This window comes from Vicugna pacos, chromosome X, assembly GCF_048564905.1.
Source record: "Vicugna pacos chromosome X, VicPac4, whole genome shotgun sequence".
Taxonomy (NCBI): Eukaryota; Metazoa; Chordata; class Mammalia; order Artiodactyla; family Camelidae; genus Vicugna; species Vicugna pacos.
In genome coordinates this window covers 32,394,241-32,415,049 of record NC_133023.1, presented here as the reverse complement: position 1 = coordinate 32,415,049, position 20,809 = coordinate 32,394,241, and the positions used below count along the sequence as shown (strand labels likewise).

General features: G+C 42.9%; 1 protein-coding gene across 8 annotated transcripts in view; it reads left to right on the top strand.

The window, feature by feature from the left end:
• The first annotated feature begins 19,573 nt into the window (after window positions 1–19,573).
• Window positions 19,574–20,809, top strand: part of CASK (calcium/calmodulin dependent serine protein kinase) — a 315,531-nt gene continuing 314,295 nt past the window's right edge. For 6 of the 8 annotated variants that reach the window (XM_031671296.2, XM_015245716.3, XM_015245720.3 and 3 more), the window contains exon 1: window positions 19,606–19,814. In XM_031671296.2, coding sequence (XP_031527156.1) covers window positions 19,756–19,814 — 59 coding nt within the window. In that variant the 5' untranslated portion in view covers window positions 19,606–19,755. Of the gene's footprint in view, window positions 19,815–20,809 lie in introns of all 8 variants that reach the window. The other 2 variants (XM_006211818.4, XM_006211816.4) reach the window with 2 other exon arrangements.

Sequence of the window (20,809 nt, the reverse complement as noted above, 5' to 3'; positions counted from 1 at the left end):
TCAGTTTCCTCATTTGGTAGAATGGAGATAATTGCACTCATCTTCCAGTGTTACTGCCACTTAATATCTGTAAAATACTTAGATTAGCGCCTGGCTTGTATTAAGTGATATATAATCATCAGTTGTTACATTCTTAACTACATGCTTCTTAGAGTTCCACACTGAGTAGCAGTATAAACTAAATAAAGTTACATTTTATTGTCCACATTCTATTTATATAAAAAGAAATATTATTTGTGTTATTTTATTGGCATCAATTGGTTTACAAATGGTTGGTGTATGCAGACAGGTAATTTCAGTTTCATGGCTATTTGGACTATTTGCTTTATTATTTAGCACAGTGAAGTATTTAATATTTTAGTCATGGAAGTACTGACCCTTGTATTTGTGTACCATTTATCCTACTAGTTAATATTTTTCTTTAAATTAACACACGAAAATGAAGAAAAGTCTCGAGTACATTTCCCTAAGAGAGAAAAAACTTTATCATTACAATAAATAAATACCCTGTATCCCTTGCCTTAAGGAGATGATAACTATAGAGATAAATACAATGAAAATAGCACAATTTTACTAAAGTCTAACTAGATAACCCTTGCCTGCTCAGAGCTTAAGTTTGGCTTTCTATTAAAAAAAAAAAAAGGAGATCAGCAAGTGTTAAAGCATGTTAAAGACCAGCCCTGAATTGAAACTTTGGTGGTGATGTAATCAGAGGATTAAAAATATTCAGCAGGAAATAATGTTCCCAACTCTGTAGCTTAAAGTTGCTGAATGGTGGGCATGAGGCTTGCCAAAGCTGTCCCTGAAACCCTCTCTCCTATTTCCGGTAGTACAAATTCTACACAATAAGAAACCACTGTTCTGGAGGGACTAACAGTCTGTAAGTAGGAAGAAGACTAGGAACAGTGCTTTACACTCTTCCACTCCATTGTCTCTACAGCAGAATTGCCCTTCAAGGAAAGTAGACAGGTCTGGAGTTCCAATCCACTTCCCAGCACTTACTAGTCTTAGAAGTTACTTATCATCTCCTGTTTCCTCACCTGTAATGTGTGTATGGGGGCGGGTGGGATAATTCTAACTTGTAGAATTATTATGAAAATTAATTATGACCACACATGAGGAGTACTTAGCACAAGTCTGGACTATAGTAAGCCCTAATAATATAAATGTTTTGTATTATAAATGGGCTTTGCATATTTGACTTTCTTTTTATTCTTTTTATTTAATTGAAGTATAGTCAGTTACAGTGTGTCAATTTCTGGTGCACAGCATAATGTCCCAGTCATGCATATATATATACTCATTTTCATATTCCTTTTCATTAAAGGTTATCTTTTTACTCTTAATAATAATACAGTCATCACGCCATGTGAATTCATATAAATCTACCTCATTTCAAAAATGGCTACACAGAACCCCAAATATGTATATCCCATATTTTTTTAACCAGACTTTTGTTGGGGGACATTCAGGTTGTTTTATGCGTGTACATGTGTGTGTATCAGCTTTACAAGTGAGGGGATTGAGGCTCAAAGAGGTTAAGGCAGCTGGAGCATACCAAAGTCACACCATGTTCTACACCTCTACACTCTGAAACATTGTCTACTGTAGCTTCATCCCCACCAATAGGGATGCCCTATCTACACATGCCAGAAATAGCAGCTGTCCCTAAGGGTCAGATTCCTGAACTGGAGTCAAGGTGGTTTGATTCACAAGTAAAGGAGGAAATGGTATTTCTCAAGGAGGGATGTAAAAGAACCCCTGCGGGTGAAAAGAGCACAAGTGTGTGGGGTGGAAGTGAAGGGGTGTGGCCAGAGGTCGGACAGGGCTGGGAAAAGCTGGAGGTCAGGGAAACAACACCAAGACTCACTCAAAGGAAAGGAAAAGGCAGGAAAACTTTATAGGCTCACTCTGCTCACATCTCAATTTTGCATTCTCCTTTGTCACCTGTTTATGGTGTAGAAGAAATAGCAAATTGCATTTCAGTGTCTGTCTAGCACAGTGCCTCATCCTGCAACTGCTCAATAAATATTTACTGAGGGAATGAATAGATTTACATTCCTGATTACCTAAGACTCAGAGAATGTTGAGCCAGGCATGTAAGCATTGGCAGGGATGCCACCTGGGAGTAAAGGCATCATCCGACTTGGCCCCACGCAGATGAGCCGTGTCAGACTAGTGGGCAGAGGCAGCACCAGCCTTTATGGTTGCCACGTGGACTCGAACACAATTCATAGCTTTGTTTCAGGTGCTAGTGGAGGAAAAAAAATAGCTTGAAAGAACCATTACAAGGCTTCATGTGTCCTCTGTGCAGCATCATAAAAACAGGATATCTTGCCCAAGTTTATGGTTCCATTACAAAAGAAAAATAAAGCCATTAGTAAATCTAAGGAAAGATATTGACTACACATCTCTTTGTCTGAGTCAGTTTAGAAAATATATTGAATTGGGCTCTGTGGCCCCCAAGAGCAAAATCCATGAGTTATTTTTAGTGGAGTTAGAGCAAGTCTAAATAAGTGTAAGGCTGTCTGCCTTGAGTTGCTCTTTATAGTAGCAGTATCATCCTCTTTACATCCTAGACATGCTTTCAAGGTGGAATACTTGGAGCACAGGTAGCCTGCATTCCAGGTCAAACACTTACGAACTGAGTGTTTTTAGAGCAGAGGTTCAAATTGATTTGAAATGGTCCAAATCAAATGTAGGTTATGCAGTTTGAATTCTGGTTGTTCCTCATTTTAGATGTGTGTATTAGTCATGATTTTGCTGACATAAAGCTGTGTAATAAATAACCATCAAATCTCCCTTAGTTTTCTCCCTTAGAAGCCAGTAGATTGACTATGGCTCTGTTGGGTTCAGCTGGAGTCGGCTGGGCTTGGTTCCAGGCTGTAGGTTGGGTTCAAGTGTACTTCACACATCTCCTCATTCTGGAGAAGATTCTCGGGGTAGGTTCCCTCACAGTGGATGGCAGAAGTGGAAGAAAGACAGTAAAACCATGCAGGCACATGTAAAACCTCTACTTGTGTCATGCAGACTAACATTTCATTGGCCAAAGTTTATGTCATTATGTCACTGGAACAGGGAAGTATATGCCTTCCATGGAGAGGGGACAAGGCAAGAAGGAAAAATTGTAAGCAAATAATGCAATGTAACACACCATGGGAACTTGGTTAAGATGCGAAACCTCTTCGTGCCTCCATTTTCATCATCTGAAAGTAACGTGATCTACTTCATAGGGTTGTTTGGAGACATAAATGCATTCAACTATTCATACTTATGCTATTTTTTAAGCAAGTGAAGTAAAAAGTTCTTGATTTCTAGGAATCCAAATTCCAGGAAATTTTGACGTAATTATATTATTTATACTGATGGACATACTAGTACACATTCAGAAAGATGATAAAATAGAGTCCAAGTAAGAAGAACCTTGATGAATCAGAACTCAGTCGCCTGGCTGTAAGAATTTTAGATTGTTAAAATTGCAGGAAACATTGGAGATCCCCTCACCTCTGGAATAGCATGAGATAGGAGTCTGAAGAGAAAGGTTAGGATTAAGTATCACTTGGGCATGCCCCTGAATCTAATTTGAAACATATATAAAATTGGAATAATGAAGTTGTTTCTGTGACTTGAACCTAGGTCCACTGAAGAACTCTGGGAGCCAGTGGAGCACATACAACCTCAGAGTTAGTCCACCCAAGGGGCCAGGGAGCTGGAGTATTTATAGACCAATTACTCTCATCTATTGGCTGAGCAATCCTTATTCTTTCCTTCCATCCTCTCCCGACCACTGATCTTTTTCCTGCCTCTATAGTTTTGACGGCAACATTGTTTTGAATAAACAGTTGCAAAGGATTTGAAAATTATAATATTTAGTTTAACCAAAATTTCCATCATTTTCAGAGGACAACATGGATATTAATTTACAAATTGATAAACTTGCTTTTCTGAAAAGACAACTTCTGTATCAGGTCCTCTTGTGGTCTCACAAATTGTCTTACCCCAGTTTGCCTCTTCTCATCCACTTGAATGCCCCTCTCCCTTGAGATCTGCAAAACCCATTGCATTTAGATTAATTTAGTGCCTGTTAATTGGAAATCAAAGCTGCTGTACTTGGCATGATGTTAGATTAGTGGATAGCAAATTTTTTTGTGGATTGGTGCGGGAGGAGTTTCTTTAAGAGGGTGGTAGTAGGGGGGAGGTTGTTTGGCACTTGTTTTGTTTTCTTTTGATTTTTCTTCCAATTTTATTCCCAAATCTAATTGCAGTGGGACCTGATTTAGCAGCCGTAACGTCACTCACAGCCTCTTGACATTGCTAGCAGCTTGTTTATTTGTTCTCTTCATTGCTTCCTTCAGTTCCCCCAACCTGATTTGTCTTCTAAAGCATCTTGTTCAAAAACGAACAAAAAGGTGTTATAAAGAAAACCTATAACTAAGAATCCATGCTGCATTCTTCATATTAAAAAGCACTTTGGGGATCACCCTTATTCCTACCAACAAATAAACATTTTCCCAAGGCTTAAACAAAGGCGTCACTTTAACAGTCTATAAAGACACTGGCAGAGTCTGATACTATATTAAAACACTGATGTTATTATGTTAAAAAATTATACAGATAACACATAAAGATTATATTGGCTGATAATTTGTTTAAAGATATTTCAGCACCACTTTATTACATTTTTCTTTATTGGTGGTATGTTTAACAATGTTAAAAAGCTTCACAACGATTTTCATCATATGGTTCTCTGTGGAAGGGAGAGAGGAAATCAAGAATAACACCGTATTTTTAAGGCCATAGTAAACTGTTCGGTTCACCCAGCACAGACTGAGTATGCACTGTGACAAGGTGCTGAGATTCACAAATACTGAGGCACTGTCTGTCTCTTAGATCGGATTCTCCAAAAGCAAACAGTGAGATAGAGTTTGGGCTACATGATGGTTGTTAGGGATCAACACCTGTGAAGGGAATGCTCGAGAAGCAGGAGTGGGCAGAGAGAGAAATTGAACTGCAGTGCAAGTCCCACAGATTCTCCCCAAACCCGGCAGGGAGCTCTGGAGCAAAAATGGTCCATGGGAGCTGTCCTGAATCTGGCTGAATGGGCTAAGACCTGAAATTCCCAGCTTGATCAGTCACTGATTGTGGCCAGAAGGCTGTCAGTGGGGGAAGCAGGCCCTGAAGGGGCTGACCACCCTTCGTGTAGCTGGGCAGCAAGTCCCTCCTTGAAGGAGGATATAGGCAGCACATAGCATGGTGGGAAGGACATACCCAAATGTAATTTCTCACAATGTAGGAAAAGCTACAATAGTTGTGTGTCCAGGTTGCTATGGAAGCACAGAGCAGGGACCAGGCCCGGGAGGGTATCAAAAAAGGCTTTTAGAAAGAGGTCGCCCCTCAGCTAAATAGGAGCTAGGGGCTGAAGCAGTGAGGGAAGATTTGCATTCTCAGAGCATATTTTATCTGAGGCTCTCCAAGCTGTGACTTCATTTGGTACCTCTCTAGGTTGGGACTTAGAATTTAATTATTTCCCTTTCACGGCAGGATGAAATAAGCTATTCGAGGTAATTTAAACACAGAGTCAGGAAGAAAGTTCAGTAGTTTGGGGGGCCCATATTTTAACCACTAACTCGACAGCCAGACTCAAATGGTTTGTCAGTAGAGTAAATATTCCAGGCTGCTGAGGGTGAGGGATGCTGCAGGCCTCACCCTGGGGTTGAGCCTGATCATCAAAGGTTGTGCTTCAACTTGTTTATTGCATAATATGTAACATGTAGCCTTGGGGAAAGATCCACGTAACTCACTGCAAGTTTCATTTCTAAAAAAATGAATTTTGGTATCAGACACAAATTAATAACTACCATCAAAATTGTACAGAAAAGAAGAAAACACCAAAAAGTGGCAAAGTCGGTTATTACCACCCATAAAGTCTGTTTCTCCTCTCCAAAGTCTGTAGAAGCTAGTTCCAGTTCTCAGATTTTGCCTAATGTGACGAAAAGGCCGTTGTATCTATGGGTGACGATGATGACAACCAGGGGCCCTTAGAAGGGGCCCCACGCTTCACTTAACACTCTGCTGTTGTTGTTGTCTTGGAATTCTTAGAAATTCCAAGAAAACAAGGGATCTATGTTTTCATTTTACAATGGGCTCCACAAATTATGTAGTCAGTCCTGATTACAAACAATTGCTTTAAATTAAGAAGCAGGTTTGTTTTCTGGATCTCTGCAAAGTCTAGTGTTAACTGTTACTATGGAATTTGGATTTTAAGACCTGGGAACTGGAAACATTTGCCTTTCTATCTTGTATTTTTATTTAATTAGAAAACTATGTGTTCATTATAGAACATTCAGTAAATGCATAAAGTATAAAGAAAATCACCCAGAATACACTCCTTCCTCATGCCCCTTCTATGATTGCAAAGATACTATTAATAATGTCTTTGATTAATTTCTCTTTATTTCCTGTAACATTTAAAACATTTCTAGAGAAGTGTGTTTTACATCAGATTCCCAAACTAGGGATGTGGAAAGGATACAGAGGAGACCCACAGGAATGTTGAAAACGTTTTTTTTTTCTTGAAAAAAAAATGGTGAGAAATGATTAGGACAATGAAAACTTGAAGATGAGATGAGTGTTTTCAGCATAGCTCCAAGAAGTTACTAAAAATCCAGAGTTCAACGCTTGTCTTCCTTTCAGTATTGGCACCTTGCTGCTTTTGAAAATCACAATTCCCATAAATGACGATGAACACAAAAGTAATTTTCAACTAGTAGACCATAGCATCTATTTCGCTAGTGCTAAAAATTAAAGTACTGTTGCTGTAATATTTTTATGTCTATAAGTAATGCCTTTTACCATCACCAACCCTGCTCATTTAACCTCCTAAATAAATGTCTAGTCTGTTCATTTCCCTACATAGCCTGCCACCACCTATGTCAATGAGAGTACTGACAGGAGACCTAGGACATACTCAAAATGGGATCATTAGAGGAGGGATTATTTACAAAGGGATGAGGGCAGAGAAACCACATAGAATAGAAAACAGAGAAACCCTTGGAAATAAGAGCAAAGCTATACCAGCCAGAGGCCTGAAGGGACCAGAGGAGGGAGCAATTATCCAGAAAGAGAGAGTCAAATACGCAAGGTAAATTTGAGAGAAGCATGATCTTCTGTTGAGGGGCACAGCCAGCCAGAGGCAACCCAGAAAGGAGGGAATTGGGAAAATAAGTTCCCTGACCTCATTGTCCTCCAAATTTTCAGTCTCCTCTAGGGGTTCCCTATTGGCCAAGCTCAACCAGAAGCCAGAGGACGTGGGATCTTGCTTATGTAGTTCATAGAGTTCAGCTTCCCAGAGCATAAAGTAGGATGGAGAAGGTGGAGAGTAAACTTGCAAGAGCAGGTAGAGACCAGCCAGCACACCACCTTCATAAAATCCATCATCAACTCTCTACTAAATGAAACCCTGAGTAGTTTCTCACCATCCATTCTTACTCCCATTCCAATATAATCTCCAAACTGCAATAGAAGGGATTTTTTTTTTCACTATGCAAATCTAATTGTGGCCAAGCCCTGTTTAAAACTCATCAATTGCTCCCCAAGGGGATCAAAATCTTTACCATGCCCCCAACCTCATCTTGGGTTTCTCTTCCCTTCATTTCCCTCCATTCCTGTCACACAGGTCTTCTTTCAGGTCCTAAAATAAGCCACGAGGCCTTTGAGCAAACTATTTCTTCTGTCTGGACCTCACCCCCACTCCAACCCTTGGCCTAGTCCATGAGTCTGCCTGGGGAAGCTTTCTCTGACTTCCCACTACCAGATCCCCAGTCTAGGTTAAGTTCCCACTTTATGCATATCAGTGGTGTCTTCCCTGAGAGCACTGATCTTCATTTACAATTCTCTCTCCATTTTGTTTGGTCCTTTGATGAAGCTATCTTCTTCTGTTTTGCTCCCCCGGTGCCTCCCTTGCTGAGAAAATGCCAGGCACCTAGTCGGCACCAAAAGAAAGAAGGAATGAGTGAGTGACTGATATTAACACATTACAACTGAGTTTATTTCTTTGAATTCAAGCAGAAGCGAAAGTGGATATTGGAAAGAAAATTAACTTTAAAACCCAGTTATAGAGGAACTTGCTAAAGAAAGCCGTTTTTCCCTTGCCAAAATGTGTTCCGTCCCTTCATTTCTGAGAGCTCTGATGCCTTCCATCATTCTCCCGTAACCGTTTTCTCCGGCACAGCCTCAGCGCCTGGTCTCCCAGAGGAGGCACTGCCTCCCACAAGTGCCTGGTAAGGTACAATAAAACTGCCTCAGTGTTCCAGACATAAATGATGACTTAACTGGAAGCCTCTCCCCGCCTCCCTCCTCAGCATTTGTCCTACCTCCCAGGTCACAAAGGATAAAGATTCATGACTCAGGCAATTTCAGCTTAGAGACCAGCTGCAATGTTTATTCCTCTCCGTCAAAAGTCAGTAGAAGAGCTCAGAGTGGTACAATTATTTGTGTGTATGTTGATACGTAATGACTTTTAGTGCTGGGTTTTACGACTTCAGATAGCCCCAGGTTAAACAAAAAATGACCCCCGATGTCTTAGAATTCTCAGAATTTGAAGCATTCAAGTTGAGTGCATTTTTCTACAAGCCTATTGCTGATTTAGTTGCCTTAATTTAGCTATTCATAAGGGAATGGGCATCTCTCAGTTCAGCCTGAGAGCCCTGACTTACCATTCTAAGTGGCCTATGTGGTCTTTTATGTGATAAATTCACTCAAATGATATTCCTTGTCTCCTTCAAACATTCATTCCAGGCCATCCTGGACTCTAGTGTTCTTTTTAACGTTTGTTATATTGCTTTCAGCAAAAGTAATTGTAGGGAAAATCGCTCACAGGCTAAGGGGAGAGACAGTTGGCCCGGCTTTTTCTTCTTATTGAAAAGTATCACGTTGGTTAGAGAAGCTGTATTATCAAAATGCCCAGAATCCTTTTCCAGCCATTTTTATATTCTCAAGTTCATGATCGTAAAGAATTGCTAGAAGCTTTTAAATCTTTTGGGAATGAAGCTGTAGTTTGCTTGTGCAGCTGTGAACTGTGTCTAGCCCCTCCATGTTACCTGGGTATTTCTGAGCTTACAGGGCTACATGCCTTCACTTGACCAAAAGTTCTGTCCCTGTTTGTTCCCGCTTAAGGGGGTAGCACTCAGTCTACCCCCAAGTCCATTCTAGCTATCTGCTGCCTGTATTTCTCCTTTGGCCTAGAGCACAGTCCTCACAACGCTATCAGGCTTGGTCTGCTCGACTCATCGTCTGGAGCGCTTTCTTTAACGTTACACTAGCCCCAACAGGCCATTTCCACCCCTGCCCCCAGGATCATCTGGCAAGGGCATCTGTCCCCTTTTTGTCTCCTTTCCCTGGAAAAAAATTCTCTCTGGCTCACATCCACCAGTTACCTTATTTGGGCTAAAGCAACCTGTGATTTAACTGGAACTCTGGGATGTAACCAAGGGCTTTATCCTAGAAACTCATGCCCTGGTTGCCCTCTGCCCTGCCAACGGGCTTTGAAGGCAGCTACTCTGCTAAAAGTCTCTATCCCCGATCTCCACTTAGGCTTAAGATATTACCTTTGATGGAGAAGGAAACACGTAGAAAATTTATGAGATAGAAATAAAGAAAACCAGAGGGGAGGGTATGTATGTCTCAGGGGTAAAGCGCATGCTTAGCATGCACGAGCTTAGCATGTACTGGTTCAGTCCCCAGTACCTACATTAAAAATAAAGAAAGAAATAAAAACCTAGTTACTACCCCCCCAAACAAACAAACAGAATATGCCTTTAAAATAAAAAAATAAAGGAAACCAGACTGCTATCTAGATTCCACACTTAGATGCAGTGCTCTTTGGCTGGGAGGGGAGAGGGGTTGGCATAATTATGAGAGATTAGCCTTTCATCAGCACCCTTGACACCTACTGCTGACCCACACTCCACTCTCAACCGGGTGCTCTGGTTTCTCCAACCTCAGTGACCAAACCCAGCAAGAGGTAGTTTGGTTGACTCATTTGAAGACCTGGCTAGCTAAGTCAGATGACAGTTGAGAGCATGAACTTTAGGCTCAGGAAATGAGTTCAAATTCCATCTCTACCTATGACTAATTGTGTCACCTTGGGCAACTGATATGGCCTCTCGAAAACTGAGTTTCTTCTATAAAATGAGCACAGTAAAAAGCTCTCTTACAGAGTTGTTAAAAAAGATTAGAGATAAATGTTTTAATCATACATTTGAATTATTTTAAAATTTGTAATTGTGATAAAATACATATAACATAAATTTTACCATCTTAATAATTTTTAACTGTACAGTGTTAAGTATCTTCACATTGTTGTGCAATCCACCGCCAGAACTTTTTCATCTTGCAAAATCGAAACTTTGTACCCATGAAACAATAGCTTCCCATTCCCTCTTCCCCTCAGCCCCTGGCAACCACCATTTTACTTTCTCTTTTCATGAGTTTACTCTCTATAACTCATATTTCTGAAATCATACAGTATTTGGCTCTTTTGACCAGCTTATTTCACTTAGTGTGATGTCCTCAAGGCTCACCCATATTGTAACATGCATCACAGTCTCCTTCCTTTTTAAGGCTGAATAACATTCCACTGTATGGATCAACCACATTTTGTTTATCCAGTCATCGGTGGATAGATACCTGGGTTGCTTCCACCTCTTGGCTATTGGAAATAATGCTGGGTGTACAAATCTCTTTGAGACCCTGGTTTCATTTTTTTTTTTTAGATATATACCCAGAAGTGGTATTGCTGAATCACATGGTAGTTATATTTTTAACTTTTTGAGGAACTGCCATACTGTTTTCCACAGCAGTTATATAATTTTACATTTGCACCAACAGTGCAAAGGGTTCTGAACTCTCCACATTCTCAGCAACACTCGTTATTTTCTGTATGGTTTTTTCTCCTAATAGCAGCTATCCTAATGAGTGTGAGATGACATCGCATTGTGGTTTTGATTTGCATTTCGCTTATGATTAATGAGGTTGAGCATCTTTTCATATCCTTGTTGGCCATTAGTGTATCTTCTTTGGAGATATGTCTATTCAAGTCCTTTGCCCATTTTTAAATTGAGTTATTTTTTTTTATTGTTGAGTTGTAGGAGTTCTTCATATATTCTGGATATTAACCCTTTATCAGATAATACAATTTGCAAGTACTTCCCCCCATTCCATAGTTGCTTTTCATTCTGAGTGTGTCCTTTGATGCACAGAAGTTTTAAATTTTGATATTATCCAATTAATCTATTTTTACTTTTGTTGCCTCTGCTTTTGGTGTCCTATCCCCTGAATGATTGCCAAATCCAATGTCATAAAGCTTTTCCTCTGTTTTCTTTTAAGAGTTTTATAGTATTGGGTCTTACACTTAGGTCTTTGATCCATTTTGAGTTAATTTTTTATATAGTATAAGGTAAGGTTTCAGCTTCATTCTTTTGCATGTGGATATCTGGTTTTCCCAGCACCATTTTTTGAAAAGACTGTCCTTTCTCTATTGAGTCTTGGCACTCTTGTGGAAATAATTATACATTTGTCTTTGTGATTATCTGATTTATGTCTGCTTCTCTCACTAACTTATAAGCTCCAAGAGAGCAAAAATCATGTCGATTTTGCTCACTACTATACCCTCAGTGCCTACTATGTAATAAAGGCTCAATAAAGTTTTATTGACTGAGCAAACAAATGCTCAAAAAACACTTAGCACAGTGCCCGGCACTAAATAAAATTTCAGTAAGTAGGAACAATTATTATTGTTGCTGTTTCCTGTTTTAATTCAACCCATTGTACCCTTTGCCTGAGGCATACTTTGCTTAATCTGAAAAAAAAAAAACTTACTGCCTCAGAGAAGCACGGGAAAGTCAATGTCAGGGTGCACCATGATTCGGGTTTTGAGATCTGGCAGATTTGGTTCAAACACTGATCCTTCTCGTTCTAGCTGTGTAATCCTTGGCACATTACTCGACCTCTCTCCAGGTCTCAGTTTCCTCATCTGTAAAATGAGGGCAATAATATCTACCTCATAAAGTTGTTATGTGTATTAAATGAAATATATGTAAATGTCTTCATATAGTGTCTGGAATGTACAATAAGCCCTCAACAAATGATCCTTCCATCATTTCTTTACAGACCATTAGAATTTCTATCTTTTCCCCTTAGTTTGCTTTTGCTATTGTCTTTCAAAGGGTTACTTTCTTAGCTATTGTCTCCATTTACAAGACAATTTAAAATAGATAACAAGGATAAATAAGCTTGAATGGGAAATATTTGATTAGAATGCTTAAGGTAAAATATCATTGAAGAGTTCCCATCAAATCTGGGAATTACCACAAACAGCCTGTGGAAATCCCAATAGTTATTTTTTTCTCTTGACCAAAATGGAAGACATCTTATTAGTGCAGATCCTGACATTATAGGTTATCACTAGGAGAATAAAGATTTTTCAGGAAAAGGGTCTTCATTTTTTAATCAAAGGTATCATTTATGAGAAGGTATGGTAAGAAGAAACTATCTCCTTGAGAGTTTTGCGGACTCATACTGCCAGAAAAGACCCCGCAAGAGAATCTGCTCCATCCATGCCCAGGGAGGGTAAATGATTAAACCTACCAGTATTTTATATTGGTGACTTATTAATCACTTGACCTTTTCCATAGTGCACCTTAGTATAGTAAATTATACTCCTTTCTACTGAGGCTTGGGAGACTTACATGACTCTTCCCAGCTTAGCCAGGGCTGGACTCTATGTAAGTCACCCACTGGACACACTGCAGCTGATTGTGCATTTTTACCTTATAGTGTGACAGTTTAGTGGAAGTCTGGAAAGAAAGTGCCAGGAAATACAGAAAAGGAAATTAAAGAGGAGATACCTGTTTAATTTTCCACTTTACCTTTGAAATCTCTCATAGCTGGGATGGCACGAAAAATTCCAAATGCTGTGTGAGATTTTCATTTGTTTTTCTCCAGAAAAGATAGCTAGCAGAACTACTTTCATTTAGTAGAAATAAATCCAATGCCCTTTTTTTTGTCCCTGCTCTCTCATACTTCTTCAGCTCTGATACTGTTGACTCTCCCCTCCTCTACAAAAATTGCATTTCTTCTGTTATTCGTTGTCTTCCTAAGAATTCATCCACTTTGTTTCTTTTGGGCTCCTCAATTTCTTCCTAATTACGAGTGACTCTCTAACCCAATTCAAGAAACAAATAACCATTAATTTATTTAACAAACATACATGGAGTACTTACTATGTTCCAGACACTTTCTAGGTTCAAGGATTGAAGGAGAAAAGCTATAAACAAAACAAATAAAAGAGAATTCAAGGAAGTGATAAAGGCTATGAATCCATTCATTCATTCATTCATCATTCGACAAAAACCTTTTGAATGCCTACTACACACCAGGCACTATTCTGGATACTGAGAATTCTCTCTCTTGGACCTGATTTGGGCCTCTCTGTGGTGAGTAGGATGGGACAAGCAGTTGGAGTCAGAAGCCCAATGAATAAAGTGAAGCAATATCTAAGTATGGGTTGATGGGGAGGGGGGTGGAGGGATGGACTGAGGTGAAGAATGAAGAAATGGAAAAGAAAGGAAGAATCTAAAAGAAATTTTGAAAAGAAAATTGACAGGGTCTGGTGACTAGCAGAACATGGAGAAAGAACTAGAGTGCTAAGATAAAGCTAATTGCCAGTGTTTGGGTGACTAGGAGAACAGGAAGCCACCCGTCATTCATTCTACCCTTCCTTCTCCTGCTGAAAGTGTCCTGACTTTCCTTTGGGGCTTTTTCCTATCCTTCAGTTCTCAGCCAGGAGATTGATTCCCACATCTAGCTCAAGGGTGGGCCCTGGTTGGTTAAATTATTCAGTGACTCTCATTCCCTGGCTACAGTGATTGGTTCAGGCATGGTCATGTGCCTTATACCAGGCCAATGAGAGAGTGAATCCTAGAACAGAGGCAGGAACTACTGTATAAGACTTCTCTTCTTTTTTCCTGGATGCTGATAAATAAGGAAGTAAAGTCTGAGACAGTGGCAGCTGTTTTGCTACTTCAAGGGTAGAGCCTGGAGCTCTGAGGGCCACCTTGTGGACCCTAAGAATAAATCCAGTGCCACAGAATGCACAATGATGTGACTGGGAGAAAGTGAATCTTCAGTGATGTCATTTGAATCCTGGATCAAGCCTCACATGAAGCTAGCATACATCTCAACCTTCTAATTATGTGAGCCAATAGATTCTCTGTATTATTTAAGCTGGTTTGAGCTCTCTGTCACTTGCAACCAAAAGAATCTTGGCTATTGCAATCACCATTAGCACAGAGCACAGTGTCATGTCCTCAGGAGGCCAACGAGTACTTGTGATCTTAAGTGGCTCAATGGAAAGGATATCTTTTGGTTAACTTTTGAATTACAACATGTTCAGTGTATACCAACACTGTGCTGTGTCCAAAAGCAATCATGTTTCCACTGGAAAACAAAAGGGTCTAGTGACTTGCTCATTGGTATTAAAGGAAGAAGGGTAAAATGAATCTTTCAGCAGTGGTTTACAGAAGGAAGCCCATTTGCATTCAGATCCTCTTCTACTCCCTGAAGTGTTCTTTTGCATTTCTTATGGTTTCTCCACCATAGTGATGAAGTCAGCCCTACCTTTTTTTTTTTTCTTTTTCTTTCAGAGAGTTTATTCAGCGGCCAGTGTCAGGGCAATGGTTCTTACTTTTTAGATGTTCAAGACTCATTAGGGGAGCTTATTGTGACATGCTCCAGGAGATTGTGATTCAGGAGGTCTTGGGGAAGGCTCAGGAATCAACATTTTAAACATTTTTCATAAGCTCCCAGATGATTTAGGTGCAGTTGTCACTTGGAGAAACACTATTGCCTTAGGTTGGGTTTTCCCCAAAGAAAATCCTGATGAGGAGATTCAGGAGCAAATGATTCAGTCAGGAAGTACTCCCAGGAGAAACCTGTTAGGGAACAAGAGGAGGAGGGAAGGGAAGGGGAGGGAGCCAGGCAGAGTCTTGTGGAGGGTAGCTGCAGCCCGCTCCCACAGGGGCGCTCAGGCTGTGAGTAACCCCTCAGAGCTGTCCCTTCTCCCCCCTGGGGAGGTAGTTGGGCTTTCACTCTCCTGCACTAATAGCCAGATGGGGGAGACCTAAACTCCCAGGCACGTCCACGTGGGCAAAATGATTCCAGTAGCTTGTGGGAAGTCCTCTGAAGGCACAGGTGCGGGCTTTGGAAGCAAAAACACGCTGATGCTGGGGGAGGAGCACTCGGGAATGGTTAAAGGGATCAGAGAGGATTTGAGTGGAGCCCTACAGTGTCGGCTCAAACAACTGAAGGGATTTTCTGTTTACAGCAGGAGTATCTCCGTGGTCTTAATGACCATCACTCTTCATTGTAATTACTTGCCTGTTACTTGTTTTCTTATAGAATAAAACTTGGAGCAGGCAGAGACCACGTCTGCCTTATTGGTAGCTGTAGCCTCAGTGGTTACCACAGACATTCACTGAATGAATATAAAATGATTTGCCACATAATATCGGGGTATATGTTTAGTCCAGGTAGCTTTTTCTGGAGAGGGTGATGGTGTCTTTCATTTGAGTTTAGGGCATCCGGCTTATACCACCAGGAAATAACTTTATTCCAGTTTAAGACAGTGTCATTCTTAATTTTATTCATTAATTCAGTAATAACTTAAATGCTTAAACAGTCTTAGCTACAGAAGGAGGCTGAACCCTGAATTGCCTAAATTAACCCTGTGCCATGCCAACCTCTGTGTTGTAATCATGCTAATATTTTTCTAGTGTTTCCTCTTTCATATCAGTGTCTTGTGGAAATTATGTGGGAGCCCAACAACCTGAGAATGTTTAATACAACTATTAAGTCCAATACTTCAAGGTCACTGAAGTTTTCACTGATATCTGAGAATCAAATTTGTCTAACACCAACCCCACCCTTGTACATTTTTTAAAAATGTTTCTGAATTTATAAAAAAGATTTATCAGTTATATACTCAAAGTCTATCTGCATTATAATAAAAATATAGAATTATTTCATCAGTAATTTTCATAATATGAGAAATACTCATACTGATGATTGGCTGCCAAAGTCCATCCCCGTCTGCTTCTCCTTTGCCCACCTTCAAAGAAAAGGGAGGAAAAGGCAGATACCTACATCCCCAGCTTCTCTTGCAGGTGAGAGTTGCCATGTGACTGTTCTAGCCAGTGAGATGGGGAAAGGGGATTTTCTTTCCCTAATAACAGGTGGGGGAGGGAGCAAAGCAGCCTTGCCTACCCTTACTGCCTTCCTGATTCCTGCCTTTGAATGCACTTTGATGTTGGAAATTGTGGTGATCATCTTGTGATGATGAAGCAACAAGCCTGAGAATGAGGAGCTAACATGTCAAGGGTGGCAGAGAGGAAAGAATGAACCTAGGTCACTGATGACACTGTTGAGTAGCTCATCCAATGTTAGTAACCACCCACCTCCAGACTCTTTGCTGTCTGAGAAAGGTAAATCCCCCCATTTGTTTAAACCACTGTTATGGAGTATTCAATTATTAACAGCTGAACACAATCTAACTGCTGCAACTAGTTACTTTAACATTTTCTCCACGGAAATGAAAACAGAACTAAATTATTGACACCTGATCATTTATACTTGCACTTATTTGCTGGAATATTGGGCTTTTGGAAGAAACCCAGATAATAATTAACTTCATTTATAAGGTTTGGTCATTTTAGTTGTAGAAAGCAGAGAGGGGCTACCTCTAGCCACAATGCATAGTATAAGTTCTGAGGGATGAGTATTACAGAGAACTTCTGTATCACTAAATAGCACACCGGGAGCTGGGAGATCTAAGTTCAAATGAGATGTTCAGCTAAACATGTGACCATGGACATATTTTTGTCTCTAAACTTGTTTTCTCATCTGTTGTACTATTTGTAGGATGCTTTCTTTGAAAGTAACAGAAAACCCAACTCAAAATGGCTTAAGCAGTAAGGGAATCCATTGCCTTACATGACCAGAAAGTGTAGAGAGTTGGCTAAACAAGAGATTGACAATGTCATTGAGAACATCTCCACCTTACTGCCCCCAGTTCCATCTTTATCTTAGGTCTGACTACCTTCATGGGTACAAGATGTCTGTTGGCAGCAATTGAGGGTGTGTACCTCTTTATTCAAAGCCAGTGTGATGGTTGTGGGATGGGGTGGGGGGAAAGAGTGTTTCCCATCCATGGGGGGAAAAGTCCTAAGCCTTGTGCTGATTGGAAGACCTGGAGCCATTCAAGGCTAGTGACCAGGGAATGCCAAGAGCTGATTAAGTTAGGCCAATAATGGTGGCTTCCCCCACATCTGTAAATGACAGAGCAGGACTGGCTGACCTCTAAGGCTCTTTCCGAATCTAAACCTATTGTGATTCCATGAGCAGAGTGCAAACCTATCTCTGTAATCGTCTTTTTTACTCCACTCCATTTTCTTTTGTCTCATTTTATCATGGTGCTTTTCTATGTCTGAGCATAGGCCCCTGTGCAAGATAACAAACCCCAAAATGAAGTCAACAAGCCTTGGCATAGCTCAGACCTGGGCTGGGAAAAGGAAGTTTAAGTTGACAAGGTGAGGATCGCTGTGTACTTCAGGGCAGAATGGAGTGACATCTTATTCATTGGGTACTATGTGGATATGCCAATTGCCAGTGAGTGATGTGGAACTGTGGGACCCTCAGTGGAGGTGATGAAGCTCCCTTCTCTAGAGAATGCACGAGCCCTTTGGAAAAGGAGGAAAACCTTTTCATACAATTACGTTTTCCCTCTAATTTGCATTTTTTTTAAAAAAGGTCTAGTTCTCAAATCTTTAACACAGGCAAACCTCCCAGCCTCTTAAGGGAGTGGTCAAGCGTTTGCACAAAACGTTTCTGAAGAGAAAATATGCTGTGTGGGTCTCCACCCCCTCACACACTTTGGTAAATACTATCCTTTTTTTTCTTTTTCCTTTCTTTCTCTTCTTCTTTTTTTAAATTACTGTACTGAGAATTTTACCAGATGATTTCTAGAAGCTGACTTATGAACTAATTGGGCACTTCTGCTGTGCAGAGGAACAAAGACTTTTTTTTATTGGTCCTCAACTGAGGCATATACCTGTCTGATGGCGTTGGCTTATTCCGCACATGCTCAGTTGAATAGAAATCTTCATATTGAATACAACCTAGCACAGCGGCAACACCCATAACCTCACTCCCTGGCTGACCCTGTACATCCACTCCCTCTAGTTGCATGTTTATCCTGACAAGGGTAACATTTACAGAGAGTAAAAGGAGCAGAGTAGGTACTGGGGGCTTGGGAGAGGGCACTATACAAAGGAGTTTAAAGTCTCTGGATGTACCTGCCTTCCTGACCTCCCTCTAGGCTGTCTCTAGTGGGGAGCAGGCGCTGGCTAGATATTTGAGTTTGGGGCAGAATGCAGGAGAAGCTGTCTCTATAAATTGCCATTTGTTGTTGCACACCTTCCTGGACGGTTTTTGTTTGGTCCTTTTCTTGTACGTGGACGACCCTTCTTCCCCAGCCCTCGTTTTCATTAAGCTGTGACAGTGGCACTAAAAGCATCCGCCGCCTAGCAGGGATTCTTGCTGTTCTCGCTTTCCCATTCATTAGGACCCTTTCCCAGCCTCCTTCCCCAGCAAAAACTGGGAAGGGCTTTGCCCGGTTACAAAAGGAGGGAGCGGCCGGGCTTCCGAGCCTCTCGCCTCAGAGAGCCAAGAACGTGCGTTCGGTCTCGGCCCTTTTGTCCCAGACCCCTTCCGCGGCTTGGTCGCGGGAGTGACGACCCCGACCCGCCCCCACCTAAGCAGTAGGCACCCGCGCGCCCCAATCCCCCTCCCCTTCTAGATTCCCGGCGCCCGCCTGTTCGCCGTGACGTGGCCCGCGGCGCGCGCATGCGTCGCTCAGCCCCGCTCCCTTTCCCTCGGCCACCGCCTCCCGACGGGCTGGAGTGGGCGGGGCCTGTGGTTCTGGAAGCCCCGCGGACGGAGGGGGAGGAGGGCGTGTGTGCGCGAGGCGGGTGCGCGGGGCTCGCGAGCCGGTCGGCGGCCGAGGCGAAGGAGGAGGAGGAGCTGAAGGCGGCGGCTGCGGCTCCCGCCCGCACGGAGAGCCAGTCCCACGAAGCCCCCTCCCACTCCCGGGCGGGCGGCGGCGGCGGCGGCGGCGGGAGGAGGAGAAGGAGGAGGGAGCGTCTCTGCCGCCGCCTCCTGGTCCCCAGCGCCGATCTGCCGCCGCCACCTCCCTCCGCGGCGATCCTCCCTCCATGGTCCTGCCGCGGCCCCCCCTGTAGCCGGAGCTGCCCCGCGCAGCGCCGGAGCCAGCCTCGACAGAGGGAGCGGTCGCGGCCTCGCGGCCCGCGCGGGCTGACGAGTGGAGAGCGCGCGGTCCCCGAGGATCCGCACGCCGGGCAGCGCGGCCCGAGCAGCGCGAGGAGCAGCGGGCGGGCGGGCGGCGCCGGGCCCGGGCCGCCCTCGCTCCCGCGCCCCGGCCCCGCCGCCCGCGCCGGGGCGGCCGCCCGCAGAGGAAGGCGCCGCAGTCTCCGGGCCTCGCAGCCCCGCTCGAGTGTCCTCGGCACCGAGGGCTCGCGGGTCCTGAGGGGAGGAGGCGAGCCAGGGGCCGGGCACTGAGCTCTTTGGCGCCCCCACCCTCGTTTTCGGAGCCCTCCACGCTGCGGCCACTGTCCCCTCCGGACCATGGCCGACGACGACGTGCTGTTCGAGGACGTGTACGAGCTGTGCGAGGTGATCGGCAAGTGAGTCTCCACGCGAGGGAGCGGGTGTATGGGAAAATGCATTTCAGTGATGCCCGGGTCCTCCCGCACCCGCCGGGGGGCCTGCCCCTCTGCCCTCCCTCTGCTCGCCTCCCTCGTCCTCCTTGCTTGCGAGTATTTATAGACGTGTACCTGGACCTCCTGCGGGGCAGGGGTCTAGGGGGCTTCTCGGCGATCCGTGGAGGCCGACGAGCCGAGATCGGCCACCCCACGAGGCGTGGGGCCGGCTGAAATCTGCTGTCTGCATTTTCTCTGACGGTTGCACAGGGACGTGGCAGAACCGATTTTATAGTTGCTTCCTGGGAACAGTTGGGCTTATTGTTACCTTGCGTGTACCACAGACCATTAACGAAAAGAGCAGCTTACATTTCCTTTGCATGCGTGGAGAGACAGAGAAAGAACGTCCAGGGTTTTAAATTGTGGGGTGTGTGTCTATTGTGCAGGATATTAGATAGATGCCTTTGTGTTCACCCCATGCCCGGATTGGAGGGGGTCATTTAAGACCAGGTGCGTTCAGTTTCGGCAGATTCTTCACCTGGGGTAGACCAACGTGGAAAGAGTTGGGGGATTCCGAATTTTTAATGCCTCGTTATGCAATGACTGTTAAATCAGTGTTCGAGGCTTCCCTCGACTGTTGTTGGGATGGTGGTTAGCGTGGTAGAGCCGTCTGCTTTGAGTCACCGGGCTGGTCTAGAATATAGAACTGACAGTCCAAATGCTCATCCTTTCATCTGTGTTGTATAATTACACTAGGGAAAAGCAGGGAATCAGATTAATCACAGTGCTGATTGAGAATTAAATCTGCAGTTCCTCATCTAATTGTCCATTCCTTAAATCTGTTTTGAATAGTTTCCTTTTCATTCTTGTCAAACAGTATTCCAAGTGCACAATCCTGCTAATTTGCTTGTGAGGGAAATGCTGCGATCTGAAGTTGATTTCCTGGTTCAGCGTGTATTCTGTGGCTTTAGAAGTTGAGG